Source organism: Salvelinus sp. IW2-2015, linkage group LG32, assembly GCF_002910315.2.
Source record: "Salvelinus sp. IW2-2015 linkage group LG32, ASM291031v2, whole genome shotgun sequence".
In the NCBI taxonomy this organism is placed as follows: domain Eukaryota; kingdom Metazoa; phylum Chordata; class Actinopteri; order Salmoniformes; family Salmonidae; genus Salvelinus; species Salvelinus sp. IW2-2015.
The window spans coordinates 35829106-35848431 of record NC_036871.1 but is presented as its reverse complement, the minus strand read 5'-3'; the positions used below and the strand labels follow the sequence as shown (position 1 = coordinate 35848431).

At 47.2% G+C, this 19326-nt stretch overlaps 1 protein-coding gene across 1 annotated transcript; it reads left to right on the top strand.

The window, feature by feature from the left end:
- Window positions 1-216: 216 nt before the first annotated feature.
- LOC111956445 (voltage-dependent calcium channel beta subunit-associated regulatory protein) lies at window positions 217-15216 on the top strand. Its single transcript, XM_023976892.2, has 10 exons — window positions 217-932; window positions 6080-6213; window positions 6521-6582; window positions 6839-7001; window positions 7218-7401; window positions 7785-7928; window positions 8145-8367; window positions 9814-9913; window positions 9952-10020; window positions 10669-15216. The coding sequence occupies exons 1-10, from the start codon at window positions 885-887 to the stop codon at window positions 12992-12994; spliced, it is 3453 nt and encodes a 1150-aa protein (XP_023832660.1). The 5' UTR covers window positions 217-884; the 3' UTR covers window positions 12995-15216.
- The last annotated feature ends 4110 nt before the right edge of the window (window positions 15217-19326 follow it).

Here is a 19326-nt window from a genome sequence, read left to right as displayed (position 1 = left end):
CATTAAAAAAATACTTGCACTTGTCTATTCCTATTAGCCCTGACTGCTGATAACTTCTGTACTGAGGAAAAATGTGCTTACTACAACTATGTGGTTTTCTCACCTAGCTATGTTAAGATGAATGCACTTACTGTAAGTCCTTTAGATAAGTGGAGCACATGTTAAATCAGGCTCCAGACAGTATCAGTGTCACGCCCTGGCCTTAGTATTCTTTGTTTTCTTTATTATTTTAGTTAGGTCAGGGTGTGACATGGGGTTTAGGTTTGTGTTTTTGTATTGTCTTGGGTGGTTTGTAGTGTCTAGGGGGATTTGTTTGAGTGTATGGGTTTGTGTTGAGTGGAGGTGTCTAGATAAGTCTATGGTTGAGTGTATGTGTCTAGATAAGTCTATGGTTGAGTGTAGGTGTTTAGAAAAGTCTATGGCTGCCTGATTTGGTTCTCAATCAGAGACAGCTGGTTATAGTTGTCTCTGATTGGGAGCCATATTTAAGGGAGCCATAGGCTTTAGTATTTTGTGGGTAATTGTCTATGTAGAACGTTTGTAGCCTGTGTGTGTAAGTGCACAACGTTATTTAGCTTCACGGTCGTTTGTTGTTTTGTATAGTTTGTTAAAGTGTTTCGTGTCGTGTTCATCTTCGTCTTTTAAATAAAAAAAGAGAAGATGTATTCATATCCAGCTGCGCCTTGGTCCTCATTCTCTCCAGTACACGATCGTGACAATCAGGGCAGCCTGCGCACAAGAAAGAACTAGACTGGATAGTTTATGAGTATCTAAGCTCTCCTCTCCTTTCCCCTCTTCTCTCCTCTCTCCTCTCCCCTACCCTCTCATCTCCTCTCCCCTTTTCTGTCTGTCGTCCTCAGGGTTCACTCTCTCTGACCTGGACCATGAGCAATGACTCGCCTGTACTGACAAGCCTGACGGAGAACTCCACCGTAAGTACTGCAGCTCTCTACCTCCTGTCCTCTCTCCATCCATCTTGTGCTCTCCTACTCTCTCTATCTATCATCTCTCCACCTTCTCTTCATCCGTCTCTCTCCATGCTATCTTCATCCTCTCTCCTACCTCTTTTCTCACACTTCTCCCTCTCTCTTTATCTCCCCACAATCTCCATTCAGTCTCTTCCCTCCATCCTCTCTCTCCATCCTGTTTTTTCTCTCCATTGAGCCCCCAGTCTTTGTGCCCATAACCCAGAAGCAGACATTGGGTTCAGTGGCTGGCTGCAGCCTGTCATGTCAGATTAGCCAAGTGGGTTTCAGTAGGTTAGTAATATGGTCTGCAGGTAGCCGGTCAGGGTTTCAGTAGGTTAGTAATATGGTCTGCAGGTAGCCGGCAGGGTTTCAGTAGGTTAGTAATATGGTCTGCAGGTAGCCGGACAGGGTTCAGTAGGTTAGTAATATGGTCTGCAGGTAGCCGGCCAGGGTTTCAATAGGTTAGTAATATGGTCTGCAGGTAGCCGGCCAGGGTTTCAATAGGTTAGTAATATGGTCTGCAGGTAGCCGGCCAGGGTTTCAATAGGTTAGTAATATGGTCTGCAGGTAGCCGGCCAGGGTTTCAGTAGGTGTATATGGTCTGCAGGTAGCCGGACAGGGTTTCAGTAGGTTAGTAATATGGTCTGCAGGTAGCCAGCCAGGGTTTCAGTAGTTAGTAATATGGTTGCAGGTAGCCGGCCAGGGTTTTCAGTAGGTTAGTAATATGGTCTGCAGGTAGCCGGCCAGGGTTTCAATAGGTTAGTAATATGGTCTGCAGGTAGCCGGCCAGGGTTTCAATAGGTTAGTAATATGGTCTGCAGGTAGCCGGCCAGGGTTTAATAGGTTAGTAATGGTCTGCAGGTAGCCGGCAGGTTTCAGTAGGTAGTAATATGGTCTGCAAGTAGCCGGCCAGGGTTTCAGTGGGTTAGTAATATGGTCTGCAGGTAGCCGGCCAGGGTTTCAGTGGGTTAGTAATATGGTCTGCAGTGTAGCCGGACAGGGTTTCAAGTGTTAGTAATATGGTCTGCAGCTAGCCGGCCAGGGTTTCAGTAGGTTAGTAATATGGTATGCAGCTAGCCGGCCAGAGTTTCAGTAGGTTAGTAATATGGTATGCAGCTAGCCGGCCGGGGTTTCAGTAGGTTAGTAATATGGTCGCAGGTAGCCGGACAGGGTTTCAGTAGGTTAGTAATATGGTCTGCAGCTAGCCGGCCAGGGTTTCAGTAGGTTAGTAATATGGTCTGCAGGTAGCCGGCCAGGGTTTCAGTAGGTTAGTAATATGGTCTGCAGTAGCCGGTCAGGGTTTCAGTAGGTTAGTAATATGGTCTGGCTAGCGGCCAGGGTTTCAGTAGGTTAGTAATATGGTCTGCAGGTAGCCGGCCAGGATTTCAGTAGGTTAGTAATATGGTCTGCAGGTAGCCGGCCAGGGTTTAGTAGGTTAGTAATATGGTCTGCAGGTAGCCGGCCAGGGTTTCAGTAGGTTAGTAATATGGTCTGCAGGTAGCCGGACAGGGTTTCAGTAGGTTAGTAATATGGTCTGCAGGTAGCCGGACAGGGTTTCAGTAGGTTAGTAATATGGTCTGCAGCTAGCCGGCCAGGGTTTCAGTAGGTTAGTAATATGGTCTGCAGGTAGCGGCCAGGGTTTCAGTAGGTTAGTAATATGGTCTGCAGGTAGCCGGACAGGTTTTCAGTAGGTTAGTAATATGGTCTGCAGCTAGCCGGCCAGGTTTCAGTAGGTTAGTAATATGGTCTGCAGGTAGCCGGCCAGGGTTTCAGTAGGTTAGTAATATGGTTGTGCAGCTAGCCGGCCAGGGTTTCAGTAGGTTAGTAATATGGTCTGCAGGTAGCCGGCCAGGGTTTCAATAGGTTAGTAATATGGTCTGCAGGTAGCCGGCCAGGTTTCAATAGGTTAGTAATATGGTCTGCAGGTAGCCGGACAGGGTTTCAGTAGGTTAGTAATATGGTCTGCAGTAGCCGGCCAGGGTTTCAGTAGGTTAGTAATATGGTCTGCAGGTAGCGCCAAGGTTTCAATAGGTAGTAATATGGTCTGCAGGTAGCCGGCCAGGGTTTCAATAGGTTAGTAATATGGTCTGCAGGTAGCCGGCCAGCGTTTCAGTAGGTTAGTAAATATGGTCTGCAGGTAGCCGGCCAGGGTTTCAGTAGGTTAGTAATATGGTCTGCAGGTAGCCGGCAGGGTTTCAATAGGTTAGTAATATGGTCTGCAGGTAGCCGGCCAGCGTTTCAGTAGGTTAGTAATATGGTCTGCGGTAGCCGGCCAGGGTTTCAGTAGGTTAGTAATAGGTCTGCAGGTAGCCGGCCAGGGTTTCAGTAGGTTAGTAATATGGTCTGCAGGTAGCCGGCCAGGGTTTCAGTAGGTTAGTAATATGGTCTGCAGGTAGCCGGCCAGGGTTTCAGTAGGTTAGTAATATGGTCTGCAGGTAGCCGGCCAGGGTTCCAGTAGGTTAGTAGTAATATGGTCTGCAGCTAGCCCGGACAGGGTTTCAGTGGGTTAGTAATATGGTCTGCAGGTAGCCGGCCAGGGTTTCAGTAGGTTAGTATATGGTCTGCAGGTAGCCGGCCAGGGTTTCAGTAGGTTAGTAATATGGTCTGCAGGTAGCCGGGCCAGGGTTTCAGTAGGTTAGTAATATGGTCTGCAGGTAGCCGGCCAGGGATTTAGCTGCTCCCACTGAATGATTTTGTTGTTCTTACTGTTGAGCTGAGTTGGTAAAAACAGCAGATTGCATTATTACACTATAGTAACTCTGGCAGTGGAGAAGGTGTGTGTGTGTGTGTGTGTGTGTGTGTATGATGTTTCCTGTAATGATAACTGAGACCCACCAGGTAATTGTGCTGCCTGTGAGGCTTTCCCTGAAGGATCTGAGCTCGTTCTGCCCCTGAGCAAGGCAGTTAACCCCCAACAACAGCTCCTGAGCGCCAATTATGTGGATTTAAGGTAGCCTCACGCACCTCTCTGATTCAGAGGGGTTGGGTCAAATGCAGAAGACACATTTCAGTTGTACAACTGACTAGGTACCTCCCTTTCCCTGTTACTACGCCGTAACACACTGTACTCCATCCCCACCTCACTGTCTAGACCTACACACAGTCTTTACATGAGTCCCCCTCCTGCTGAACCTATATACTAATGGATGAACCCTGTGTGATAGGTTATTCACTAATACACTTCTGTAGTCCAGTGACAGAAAGAGGATGAAGGCAGAGTAAAAATGAATATGCTGATGATCACTTATTTAAATGTGTTCACGCTTTCCAAGGTCAAACAATAGGCACACAATTATTTTTGTTTCATTAGCGAATCTAGCGATGCTTTGATCCGAGGCCTGGTTATGCTAGCAGCTAACCTGACGCAAGCTGTTTTCATTCTCAGAAGGGCATTCAATTGGAAACCATGGCTCCCTCTCCCTCCCAGTCATTCCTCGTAGAATATTCGCTCAGTTGCTGGATTGTGTGTGTGATTGGAGTTAACAGGTTGACAATGTTTGATTGATGGTTGGTGTTCTGGAACTTTCCCCAGAAGCTAATTCTGAGGGTTCCAAATTCCTCTGAGGGAAATGTAGAATTGCAGACTCAGATCATTCCCCTATCTCTACATTCTTTCTTCTCTGTCTGTCTCTCACTCTTATGTCTCACTCTCTCCATCTCGCTCTCTCTCTCATTCTATCCCCCCTCGCTTACTCTGGGGTGCATTAGTTATTAACTCAGTATACAGTAATACTGTGTGGAACAGTAATACTGTGTGGAATTTCTAGGTTGACCTTGTTGTTCCCTCAGTCAAGGTCATGAATCACTGTAGACTCTTGTGATCTAGAGGGCTTCCCCATCCATAGTATGGAGTGTTCTGTCTTTCACTCAATCACCAATCTTAGCATTACTCATAGCACATTTGATATCACAGCCAATCCCTTACTGTCCTCTCTGTCTTAATCATAGCGTAATTAGAGTAGAGGGGTGTGTTAAATGAAATTCAATATAGAACTGCTTCGTCATTGGCTTTTAATGGCCCTCCATTATCAGAATCAGTCCATAATAAAACATCAGCAGAAAAGTCTGGTTCTCACTGCTTACCACGGTCTGACTGTCTCCTCCTGATGATGCCGCCCTGTCGCCCCTCCTCTCTCCTCTTCTCTCTCTCTCCTCCTCTCCTTGTCTCACCCTCTCTCCTCCTCCTCTCCTCCTTTCCTCCTCTCTCCATCTCCTCCACTCCTCCGTCTCTCCCCCTCTTCCCCGTCTCTCCCCTCTCTCCTCCTCTCCCCCTCTCTCCTCCTTCCCCCCTCTCTCCCCCTCTCCTCTACATCGTCCCTCCTTTTCTCCACCCATTTCCATTTTTAGCGTGCAGAGTCCTCATTTTCCCCTCAGTCAGATGAGCAGGGAAATTGAATTAAAGGTCTCATTGACGTTTCGATTCTAATCCTGAGGATCACTTAGGGAAGACAGAGCACGTTAATCACAAAGTACAGAGAAGAGCAGTTGCGCAACATTACTGTATGTGAGCATGTGTGGCTTACATCTTTCTGTATCAACGCAACTCCTTATTAAATATTACACTGCTGAGCTGACACAGTAATGGGACAAAAATATTTATTCTGACTTCCAAAGGAAAATGATCTTTTTCCCAGCTGCACTAGTCATGTATCTGAGATGTTGGCTTGGCACAGTAGATTCACACACGCATTCACACAAACATGGTGTGAAAACATAATGCATTTCAGAAGAATACTGTACTGCAGGCTATCTATTCAATCATTGATTGACAATACAATACATTATGACGCACAACAGTAATGCAAGGCAAAACCCTTTAATGGGATGCAAAGTATGAAATACAATAGATTTTCTATCATATTTCTGTCACCTATCCAGTCATTTCAGATCTGTGTACACTGAAAGTGTTAGCCACGAGGGTAAGCTGCTAGGCTAAATAAAACCTGAAGAGTCACACCCAGTTTCTCCAGATAGAAGTTCCCTTAACCAAAGATCTATTTGGGAAACTTTTACCGACTCCCATTGGTTGAAAGGGGTAGTGTCTAGGGTAAGGTACGAAAAGTGGAAATGGTACTAGGCCTCTGACCCTTATGGTCCTTCCCTCTATACAGGAGGTACCAGTGTCAGCAGGACGGGTGGAGAACTATGTGATCCTGCTGGTCCTGCTGTGTGTGTTCGCTGGAGGTTCACTGATCCTGTTGCTGTTCTGTCACCGCTGCTCTGTGGGCAGCCGCCGATACTCCAGGTACCACACACTTCTCACCTCTACAGTAACCACACCTACAGCGTTATAGGTCATGTCCCTGGCTCTAACTCCTAAGCGTATTATGTATTAACAAAACTGTGGCACGTCTGCACAGAGAGATTAGGAGACACAGTGTTGAAGTGATTAGGATAGAAATGGATTACTGCTCAGAGTGAAATCAAAATGAGCATTAAATCTTTGATGCCTGGAGACAGTTCTATTTTTGACCGCAAAGGGCAAAGAGACAGTACCAATAACACTCCCTTTCTCCGTCTTTTCTCCCTCTCTTTCTGTCCTCTGTATGCAGGGCCAGTGATGATCCAGAGAAGACTAATACCACCTATGTGGAGGATTCACAGCCCACACAAGGTAAGGAGGATGTACATTCTACTTCCGTTTAGACACAGAATGTTTTTATTAAAACCATAGAAACTGACACCTTCTCCTTAAATGTTTTCCTCTCGTCTCATCTCCTCTCCTTTCCTCTCCTCCCCTCTTCTTACATCGCCTCTCCTCTCCTCCCCCTCTCACGTCACCTCTCCTCCTCTCTCCTCTCCTCCCCTCCCCTCCTCTCCTCTCACATTGCCTCCCCTCTCTCCTCTCTCCTCTCCTCCCCTCTCTCCAGACATCACTATAAGGCTAGATGAGTCAGATGCTCTCTCACCGTCTAGCTGCCATGATGAAGAGACAGACAGGTTCATGTCCACCTGCTCTACTGGCCGCCGTGTCTCCTTCAATGAGTCAGCTCTTTACGAAAAGGAGAGCAAGACTCAGGACAAAGGACGCAGGTACAGGACAATGTTATTTACAAAATGGCTGCCGTGTATCACTCAGGTTGATGTTGCAACACAAGTACAGATTGGTGGTAGAAGTGGAGAGTCGTCTCCATACAATGTTAAGTCTTTTGAAGCAAGGTCTTCCTTGAAAAACAATCTCTTTATCTCATTGGAAACTTGGGACTGAATTAAATGTAGATACCATTTCCTTCCTCTCCTCCTACTCAGATACACCCTCACAGAAGGGGACTTCCATCACCTGAAGAAGGCCCGTCTGACCCATCTCCCCCTGGCCCCCCCTCCCTCTACCCTGAAGATCCTCACCATCATGGAGTGTGAGTCTACAGAGAGCAGCAGCCTCAACGTCAACGAACCGCCCACTCCCAAACTCCCACTGTACCCCCTCTACCAGGTAAACATCCACATTTTACATTTAGCATGATTACTTTTCCATGGCAAAAAAAAACATAGCATTTATTGGTTAGGGGCATTAGAACTTCAGGTGTCTGGGAAGGTAGATAAATATCTAGCTGACTCAAGTACTCAACCAGAGGTGGTTGGTAGGATGGTGGAGGATCTATAGGAAGACTCATTGTAATGGCTAGAAGGGAATGGATAGAACGGAGTCAATATGTTTGATGTGTTTGATACCGTTCCATTGATTCCATTCTAACCATGACAATGAGCCCGTCCTCCTGTAGCTCCTCCCACCAGGATCCTCTGTACTCAACCTACTATACAACCTTGCGATTGCTTTTCCCTGATCATCCTAACTGAACCTCGTGTGTTGTGTAGTCTTCTGAGAGGGCTGGGCCCGCCTGGTTGTGCCAGAGCTCTGGTAGTGCCCTCCCTGGAGACATCCACCACTACATCCTACTGGACTCCAGACTCAGCCACAGTCCACCAATCCTGTGCCCCCCAACCCCCCGCTCCAGAACCGTGAGTATTATACATGACTTTATACACACACCACTACAGACTCTGATGAAGAGGTATCACTCTCTATTTTGGAACCCTGTATGCCTCTGGGTGACAGGGGTTCGAGCCCCCACTTGGCTGTCCTTAAAACCCTTTCCTTGACCCTCTCTATATGTACATTATCTCTATATCTACGTTATCTACCGATCTCTACTTATACTCTATCTGCTTTGACAGGCGGAGTCCGTAGGGGACGGACCACGGGTTAGGACAGAAGGAGAGATGGAGATTACAGGGATGAGAGGAGTGGGGGGAACGTTTCCGGCCCCCCTCCACCGGGGTTCCGTTCTGCACTTCTTCTGCAAACTGAGACGGCATGCCAGCTTGGAGGGGGCCGGGCCTTACTTCAGGAAGTGGAAGTTTGACAGCAGCCATCGTGCCGCCAGTCTAGACGCCAAAGGTGAGAGGTCATGTAGCTAGGCTAGAGGCATGTGTCTGGTTTTATTAAGTTAAACTTTTTGGACTAATGTGAAATTTAAAGGTAATTTCCAATTGAGCCGACATACGGTGCATTTGAAAAGTTTTCAGACCCCTTGCCTTTTTCCACATGTTGTAACGTTACAGCCTTATTCTAAAGTGTATTAAATAGTTTACCGTAAAGGCCTGATTGGTGGAGTGCTGCAGAGATGGTTGTCCTTCTGGAAGGTTCTCCCATCTCCACAGAGGAACTCTGGAGCTCTGTCAGAGTGACCATCAGGTTCTTGGTCACCTCCCTGACCAAGGCCCTTCTCCCCCGATTGCTCAGTTTGGCCGTTCGGCCAGCTCTAGGATAAGTATTGGTGTTTCCAAAATTCTTCCATTTAAGAATGATGGAGGCCACTGTTCTTGGGGACCTTCAATGCTGCCTCGACACAATCCTGTCTCGGAGCTCTACGGTCAATTCCTTCGACCTCATGGCTTGGTTTTTGCTCTGACATGCACTATCAACTGTGGGACCTTATATAGACAGTTGTGTGCCTTTCCAAATCATGTACAATCAATTGAATTTACCACAGGTGGACTCTGTCTACAATCAAGTTGTAGAAGCATCTCAAGGATGATCAATGAAAACAGGATGCACATGAGCTCAAACAGGATGCACATGAGCTCAATTTTGAGTCTCATAGCAAAGCGTTTGAATACTTATGTAAATAAACTATTTCTTAAAACCTGTTTTTGCTTTGTCACTATGGGGTATTGTGTGTAGATTGATGAGGAAAATGTTTTATTTAATCCATTTTAGAATAAGGCTGTAACGTAACAAAATGTGGAAAAAGTCAAGGGATCTGAATACTTTGCGAATGCACTGTATGGAGCGTTTACCGTGAATGCACTGTATGGAGCGTTTACCGTGAATGCCCTGTATGGAGCGTTTACCGTGAATCCCTAGTAAATAGGAGCGTTTACCGTCAATGCCCTGTATGGAGCGTTTACCGTCAGCCCTGTATGGCGTTTACCGTATGCCTTTATGGAGCGTTTACGTGAATGCCTGTATGGACGTTTACCGGAATGCCCTGTATGGAGCGTTTACGTGAATGCCTGTATGAGCGTTTACCGTGATAATGCCTGTATGGAGCGTTTACCGTGAATGCCCTGTATGGAGCGTTTACCGTGAATGCGCTGTATGGAGCGTTATTACCGTGAATGCCCTGTATGGGAGCGTTTACCGTGAATGCCCTGATATGGAGCGTTTACCGTGAATGCGCTGTATGGAGCGTTTTACCGTGTGAATGCCCTGTACGAGCGTTTACCGTGAACGCGGAAACAATGTGCTATTGATTGAATCGAGTCCTAAACTGCATTGGAATCAATATGAAGATAGAAGAGAGGAGAAACATGTGTTGTGTTGTGTTGTGTGTTTCCCCAGGCTCTCCTAAGAAACGTCCATTCAGAGAGCAGAGAGCAGCCAGTGATAACACAGACCCAACTGAAGAGGACTCACCCCCTCCTCACCCTTCTCCCTCTCCGCCGAACATCATCCAGCCCTCCCTCCGCACACAGCCAGAGCAGGCCTCCAGTTCTCTCTGCAGGTCGCTATTCCCCCCACCTGCCCACCCTCACCCTGTCTCAGCAGGTACCATTCACAGACTCTTACTTCTAACAAACAATATTATACTCATATCGGTTATAGGGGTACCCATTGAATCTGAATACATCATAGTATAATTCCGTAACTGAACTACCTTTAGATAAGTGCAGTTGTTAAGAAAGATAAGAGACAGGCAGTGATAAATAAAACATGTGGGTGTTATTGATGTTGAATCTACCTGATGTCTCTCTGTCTCTGTCTCTCTGTTTCTGTCTCTCTCTCTCTCTGTTGCTGTCTCTGTCGCTCTCTCTATCTTTCTCTCTGTCGCTCTCTCTGGTCCTCTTTCTGCTGGCTCTCTTTCTGTCGCTCTCTCTCTGTCGCTCTCTCTCTGTCTCTCTGTTCTCTCTCTCTGTCTCTCTCTTTCTGTCACTCTTCTCTCTGTCTCTCTCTTTCTGTCCTCTCTGTCTGTCTCTCTCTGTCTGTCACTCTCTCTGTCTGTTCTCTCTCTCTTCTGGTCTCTGTCTCTCCTCTCTGTCTTCTCTTCTCTGTCTCTTGCTCTCTGCCTCTGTCTCTCTCTCTGTCTCTCTATCTCTGTCTCGTCTCTCTCTCTGTTCTCTCTTTCTGTCTCTCTCTATCTCTCTCTCTGCTTCTCTTTCTGTCTCTGTCTCTGTCTCTGTCTCTGTCTCTCTGCAGGTTAGAGGTGGAGGCGGTGGTAGAGGCTGCCAGCAGCAGCAGGACAGAGAGAAACGCAACTCACCCACCACCAGAGCCCCCTGAGACCCAAGAGAGAGGGCAAGAGCCTGGGGAGGAAGCGACGAGAACAGGGACAGGGTTATGGAGAGAAGCTGGGGCAGTGACAAGAACAGAAGCAAGAGAGGAGGTCAATGAATGGGTTGGGCCAGGAGAAGAGTCAGATGAAGATGAAGAGGAAGAGAAAGATATTTTAGGGACAGAACAAAGGGTGGGTATGGGATCAGAGATAATGGAAGGTCTGTGTGCAGACGAAGCCCAAGAGGGAGGAGAACGTTTCCAGGCAGAGCTAGGAGCTGAGGCAAGGATAAGGGCAAGGACTGCGGATGGGTTGGGGGCCACTCCAAATACAGAAGCAGGGATGGGGGTAAGAGCCAAGACAGGGGTAGGGGCTGTTCTGGGAACAGAAAGAGAGGTCGAGTCAGGAGACAGGTTTGAGTCAACGTTAGAGGTGGGGGCAATAATAGGGGCAGAATTAGTAGTTGAGGCAGGGCTAGGGGCATCAGGGGTGAGGATAAAGGCAGATTCTGGATCAGGGTTAGAAGGGGTGCTAAGTGCTGGAGCAGGGCCAGGGTTATGGGAAGATCCAGGGCCTCGATCAAGGTCTGGGTCTGGGGTGTGTATCAGTCGACAGGAGAGCTCTGAGACCCAGCCCTCTCTGTACAGAGACATCTGGAGCCTGCGAGCCTCTCTGGAGCAGTATGCCTCCTCGGACCAGAGCAGCACGGACAGGGAGTCCATACGCAGCGACGCCGACAGCGTGTGTTCACTAGGAGGCGCTGCAGCCCGGTCCGGCTTTGCTGCCTGTCTCTCCCAGGACCTTGGCGACGAACTGGAGGAAGAATGGGAGTATGGGGACACGGGAAGGGAGGGGGGAGACAGAGGACAGAGGGAGACAGAGGGGGAGGCGGAATACAGGGACACTGGAAGAAAGATTGGGCACAGGGGGGTCCAGAGGAGAGATAGTGAGGGAGGAGGAGGAGAAGGCGGAACCGGGGTAGGAGGAGGAGGTGAAGGGGAGGCGGGCAGCCGGAAGCTCCTGCAGATGGATAGTGGGTACACGTCCATTGAGGCTCCGATGCGGGCCCCTGAGGAGCTGAGGCTGTTCGGGGCCCCTGTAGGCCCTCGAGGGAAGACGGCGTCGGAGAGAAGGCTGTTCTTCACCAGCTCTGGGAGGAAGGGCACCGTGTGTGAGAGCTTCGAGGCCAAGGTGTTCCAGGAGGAGCTGGAGGATGAGATGGGAAAGAGTACTGAGGGGGAAGAGAAACCTTTGAAGAGGTCCCCAAGGTCTTCTAATGGAGGAAAGACGCTTATTCTCAAAGAACCACCACATTCGGTATCACCACTAAAATCGCTACAACTGCAACAACTGCCGCTACAGTTGCCCCAACCCCAACCTCTTCCCTCGCCACGGCCCGTACGCCTCCGTCGGCGTGACTACAGCATAGACGAGAAGACGGACGCACTGTTCAACGAGTTCCTGCGTCACGATCCCCGCTTCGACCAGCAGGAGTCGCCGCTGCGCTCCCGGCACCGCTCGCGCATCCACCTTCGCAAGCAGTGGCAGCGCCACAAGCAGTACAGCGACCCGGGGTCTGGTGCTGGGGGGCGCTACTCGCCCTCTCTGGAGAGGCAGAGTTTCAGACCCTTACGGAGGGGCGACAGTGCGGGATACCCTCTAGACACACGCTATCACAGCACACTGTCTCGTATCGCCAGCGCAGCCGACGAGGAGACCAGTGAGGGGGCGGCTAGCGAGGGAGCAACCAATGAGGGTGCGGCCTGTGAGGGTGCGGTGCATGAGAGCACACACGTTAAGGACTCAACCAATCAGGGCACAGGGAATGAGACTGTAGCCAATCAGGACGCAGCTAGTCTGTCATCTGACACACTGAGGGCTGAGGCCAGTGGGATGGACCCGAGGGTAGACAATTACAACAACAACAGTAGCCAAGCTTTGACTCTATCAGAGAGTTACTCCTCTGTCCCCACACAGAACCATCCTGTGGCTCTCCCTAAGTCCCTGAAAGACTCCCACATAGATCCCCCTATTCTCCACATTGAAGAACCTGAATCCCCAGGCTTAAATTCCCATCCTCAGCCCCAGGCTCAGGCTCGATCCCCTTGCCTGTCTGATAAGCTTTCTGTGACCCTGGAGGACAGGCTCTACACTGGGCTGTGGAGGACAGGGCAGGGTCAGGGAGGACCAGAGTATGTGGTTGGAGCCATCTCCCTCTCCTCTTCTCCTGAGCCCTCCAGCCCTGTGTAGCCGGCCGCCAGTTAGGTTCATGTCATCTCACTTCAGTTCATTCAATGGATGATTTTGTTCTATTTCTACTATATAGCATTAAATAAACAAAAGACCTTCCCACATGTAAGTGACACACCCTTTTCTCTGGCTTTGAACACTTCCTCATGACTGACATCACTTCCTGTACAGGTATAGGCATTTGCATCGCTTGCTGTTTGATTGATAGTTCGTGCTATCTGGGGTCCTTGGGGTGTCCCAATCCTAAACCTAACCTTAACCACTACCCTAACCATAACCCTAACCCTTACCTAACCTTAACCGTTTTAAATTTCAACTTCAATTGGGTGACATCAGATTTGACACGTCCCAAGGATACCGTTTAGACTTAGAGGCTCTGATACAGGTTTCTTGACTGATACTTTACGCAATTCATATGATATGACAATATGGCTATTGGCTGCACTCTCTATTCTCTTCCAGTGTGACTCCCTACAGCCGTATGTTACCATGAAACTAGGTGCTGTGGCATCTTTTCTGGTAGACTATGAAAGATAGAAATCTGCGACCTTAGATTTCCATATTTACCGGTATATTCTTGCTTTAGATAGATATTCATCTCGGTTAACCCAGAACTAAAACCTTGCGTAAATTGGTCAACATATTCGAGCAACAGTAGTTGTCACGAAGGGATATCTATGTCAGTAATCAAGTTTTCAAGATATATAACTTTCAAAATATAGAAATACAGCCGGTATGATGCATTTTGAAAGTTATATATCTTTGAGAACTTGATTACTGACATGCAAAATATGTTTGGACTATATCAACAATGGAATGAAACATATACCAAAATATAATTTTTGGGTGAAATTTTCACTTTAAGCACTGCCTTCGCCCCAATCCTGATGCTCCAAATAACCAGTGATGAAAACCCAAAGACCAGAACTTTGTCCCATGCAGCCCATCCCTTCGTGACAGATTATACGTTTCTACGAGAGATTAGATAGCTATCCTTGCTAGGAAATTAGATATCCAATTCCTAGCTAGATTGTTGCTAGCATTTAAACACGCCCCTATCCATATTGACGGGACGGCAGTGGAGAAGGTGGAAAGCTTCAAGTTCCTCGGTATACACATCACTGACGATCTGAAATGGTCCACCCACACAGACAGTGTGGTGAAGAAGGCGCAACAGCGCCTCTTCAACCTCAGGAGGCTGAAAAAATTTGGCTTGGCCCCTAAAATCCTCACAAACTTTTACAGATGCACAATTGAGGACATCCTGTCGGGCTGTATCACCGCCTGGTACGGCAACTGCACCGCCCACAACCACAGGGCTCTCCAGCGGGTGGTGCGGTCTGCCCAACACATCACCAGGGGAAACTACCTGCCCTCCAGGACACCTACAGCACCCGATGTCACAGGAAGGCATAAAAGATCATCAAGGACAACAACCACCCGAGCCACGGCCTGTTCACCCCGCTGTCACCCAGAAGGCGAGGTCAGTACAGGTGCATCCAAGCTGGGACCGAGAGACTGAAAAACAGCTTCTATCTCAAGGCCATCAGACTGTTAAATAACCATCACTAGCCGGCTTCCACCCGGTTAAGCAACCCTGCACATTAGAGGCTGCTGCCCTATGTACATAGACTTGAAATCACTGGCCACTTTAATAATGGAACACTAGTCACTTTAATAATGTTTAAATAATGTTGACATACTGCTTTTCTCATCTCATATGTATATATTGTATTGTATTCTATTCTACTGTATTTTAGTCAATGCCACTCCAACATTGCTCGAACTATTATTTATATATTTCTTAATTCCATTATTTTACATTTAGAATTGTGTGTATTGTTGTGAACTATTAGATACTACTGCACTGTTGGAGCTAGGAACACAAGCATTTCGCTACACCTGCAATAACATCTGCTAAATATGTGTATGTGACCAATAAAATGTGATTTGACTTCCCTGCTCACATCCTTTTTTCTGCCATAATAGTGTAATTTACAGCATGATATGTGTGTAAACAATGTGAAAATGAATACTGTACAGTTTTACATAATAGGAAATGCACTTTGATGGGAAGATAATATGGTATGTTTGTCATTTTCCTCATTCCAAAACGTCTTCAAATGTCCTTCTCATCATGAGTATCATTGAGTATGGGTAATGTCATCATGATTATCATTGAGTATGGGTAATGTCATCATGATTATCATTGAGTATGGGTAATGTCTCAGCAGAGGATCATTGAGTATGGGGTAATGTCATCATGATTATCTGGGGGTTGATGTAATGGTGGATAATGTCTCATGAGGATGTATCATTGAGTATGGGTAATTGTCATCATGATTATCATTGAGTATGGGTAATGTCATCATGATTATCATTGAGTATGGTAATGTCATCATGATTATCATTTGTATGTTAATGGGTGTCTGTCCATAGAGTTGACTGGATTCAGGTCTGGTAGTTTGCTCCATTTATGCATTCAAAACAAATTAGCACCCAGATTACTTGAGTAACACATGATGACAAGATTTGATTCAGGTTTGGTTTGATTTCATATTGATTCTCATTTTTTGTTTATATATCTATTTTATTTATCTATTTATTCAAATTTGCTCATTTATGTGCTCTCCTGTATTGCATCTTCAATGGCATCATATTAAACGTTAAAAAAAAAACAGTTATGAAATAACCCCTAGAAAATGGGAATTTTTGTGTAAAGTTCTACCATATCTAGAAAACAAATGGTGTCTATGCTCTTCCTCTTTTGTCCTCCCTCTCCAATTTCCCAGACCCTTATCAGCACTAGAAACCAGAAATTATAACTACAACTCATTCCAATCTCTGACATCGACCTCCATCCTCCATGTTGTGTCTGATATTGATTATAGAAGGGGAATCCATTCTCCCCTGGAGGCCTGAGCTGAGGGAACAGGGATGTGTCGCAGGCAGCTGTCTGCTGGATGAAGGCACTTAACATAAGCCTGATGACACAATACTCTAAGGCTACGTTTACACAGGCAGCCCAATTCTGATCTTTTTTTCACTAATTGTTTTTTCTTTACCAATCAAATCAGCTCTGAGAGAAGATCTCATGTGAAAAGGTCTGATGTGATTGGTCAAAAATATCAGAATTGATCTGCCTGTGTAAATGTAGCCTTAGTGTATGTTGTCAGTCAGGCTGATGGTAAGTCTCCTTCATCCAGCAGACAGTTATCACCAGCCTGACTGACACATGATATTCTGTCGTCAGATAAATACTCACACTCATGGTGTAGAGAAAACAGACAGAGCGACAGAGGGTGAGGGAGAGAAAGAGGACAGACAGAGTGACAGAGAGGGGAGGGGAGAGAAAGAGGACAGACAGAGCGACAAGGGTGAGGGGAGGAAAGAGCACAGACAGAGCGACAGAGGGTGAGGGGAGAGAAAGAGAACAGACAGAGCGACAGAGGGTGAGGGGAGAAAGAGGACAGACAGAGCGAAAGAGGGTGAGGGGAGAGAAAGAGGACAGGGAAAGAGGAGAAAGAGCAGGGGACTGGGAGGGGAGACCTGGGGAATGTAGCTCCCATAGGACTATGAAATCGGAGTTGCAATTAGGATCTGATCAAAACGCTAAATGTAAATGCTTCCAGTACATTGGTTTGACCCTGCAACGCTGAGTGAGTGACTTCTCAGCACCAATAACCCTAACCCACTGGAAGGGTTATTTAATGACCCTAACCCACTGGAAAGGGTTATTTAATGACCCCTAACCCCACTGGAAGGGATATTTAATGACCCCTAACCCACTGGAAGGGATATTTAATGACCCTACCCCACTGGAAGGGAATTTAATGAGCCCTACCCACTGAAGGGATATTTAATGACCCCTACCCCACTGGAAGGGATATTTAATGACCCTAACCCCACTGGAAGGGTTATTTAATGACCCCTAACCCACTGGAAGGCCTATTTAATGACCCCTAACCCCACTGGAAGGATGCTATTAATGACCCCTAACCCCACTGGAAGGGTTATTTAATGACCCCTAACCCCACTGGATAAGGCGGGTTTTTAATGACCCTATACCCACTGGAAGTATTAAGACCCCTAACCCACGGAAGGTGTATTTAATGACCCCTAACCCACTGAAGGGTATTTAATGACCCCTAACCCCACTGGAAGGGCTATTTAATGACCCCTAACCCACTGGAAGGGCTATTTAATGACCCCTAACCCCACTGGAAGGGCTATTTAATGACCCCTAACCCCACTGGAGGGCCTATTTAATGACCCCTAACCCCACTGGAAGGTTATTAATGACCCTAACCCCATGGAAGGGCTATTTAATGACCCCTACACCCACTGGAAGGGTTATTTAATGACGCCTAACCCCACTGGAAGGGTATTTAATGACCCTAACCCCACTGGAAGGGTTATTTAATGACCCCTAACCCCACTGGAAGGCTATTTAATGACCCTAACCCACTGGAAGGGATTTAATGACCCCTAACCCCACTGGAAGGGCTATTTAATGACCCCTAACCCACTGGAAGGTATTTAATGACCCCTAACCCCACTGGAAGGGTATTTAATGACCCCTAACCCCACTGGAAGGGTTATTAATGACCCCTAACCCACTGAAGGGTTATTTAATGACCCTAACCCACTGGAAGGGCTATTTAATGAACCCTAACCCCACTGGAAGGGCTATATTAATGACCCCTAACCCCACTGGAAGAGGATATTTAATGACCCCTAACCCCACTGGAAGGAGATATTTAATGACCCTAACCCCACTGGAAGGGATATTAATGACCCTAACCCACTGGAAGGGATATTTAATGACCCCTAACCCCACTGGAAGGATATTTAATGACCCCTAACCCCCTGGAAGGTATTTAATGACCCCTAACCCCACTGGAAGGTTATTAATGACCCCTAACCCCACTGGAAGGGGCTAATTTTAATGACCCCTAACCCCACTGGAGGGCTATTTAATGACCCCATACCCCACTGGAAGGTTATTTAATGACCTAACCCCACTGGATAGGGCTATTTAAATGACCCCTAACCCCACTGGAGGGCGTAATTTAATGACCCCTAACCCCACTGGAAGGGTATTTAATGACCCCTAACCCCACTGAAAGGGTTATTTAATGAACCCTAACCCCACTGGAAGGGCTATTTACTGAGCATAGGGCTATTTAATGACCCCTAACCCCACTGGAAGGCTATTGTTAATAACCCCTACCCCACTGGAAGGGCTATTAATGACCCCTAACCCCACTGGAAGGGTATTTAATGACCCCTAACCCCACTGGAAGGGATATTAATGACCCCTAACCCCACTGGAAGGGTTATTTAATGACCCTAACCCACTGGAAGGATTAATTAGGATGACCCCTAACCCCACTGGAAGGGTTATTTAATGACCCCTAACCCCACTGGAAGGGCTATTTAATGACCCTAACCCACTGGAAGGGCTATTTAATGACCCCTAACCCCACTGGAAAGGTATTTAATGACCCCTAACCCCACTGGAAGGGATATTTAATGACCCTAACCTGGAAGGGCTATTTAATGACCCCTAACCCCACTGGAAGGGGATATTTAATGACCCCTAACCCCACTGGAAGGGTATTTTAATGACCCCTAAACCCCACTGAAGGATATTTAATGACCCCTAACCCCACTGAAGGGTTATTAATGACCCCTAACCCCACTGAAAGGGTATTTAATGACCCCTAACCCCACTGGAAGGGTTATTTAATGACCCCAACCCCACTGAAAGGGATTATTTATGACCCCTAACCCCACTGGAAGGGTATATTAATGACCCCTAACCCCACTGAAAGGGTATTTAATGACCCCTAACCCCACTGGAAGGGGATTAATGACCCCTAACCCCACTGAAGGGCTTATTTAATGACCCCTAACCCCACTGGAAGGGATATTTAATGACCCCTAACCCCACTGGAGAGGGAATTTAATGACCCCTAACCCCACTGGAAGCTATTTTATGACCCCTAACCCCACTGGAAGGGTTATTTAATGACCCCTAACCCACTGGAAGGGTTATTTAATGACCCTAACCCACTGGAAGGATATTTAATGACCCCTAACCCCACTGGAAGGGTTATTTAATGACCCCTAACCCCACTGGGAGGGTATTTAATGACCCAACCCCACTGGAATGATATTTAATGACCCCCAACCCACTGAAGGGATATTTAATGACCCCTAACCCCACTGGAAGGGCCATTATTTAATGACCCCTAACCCCACTGGAAGGGTATTTAATGACCCCGGTAACCCACTGCCAAGGGATATTTAATGACCCCTAACCCACT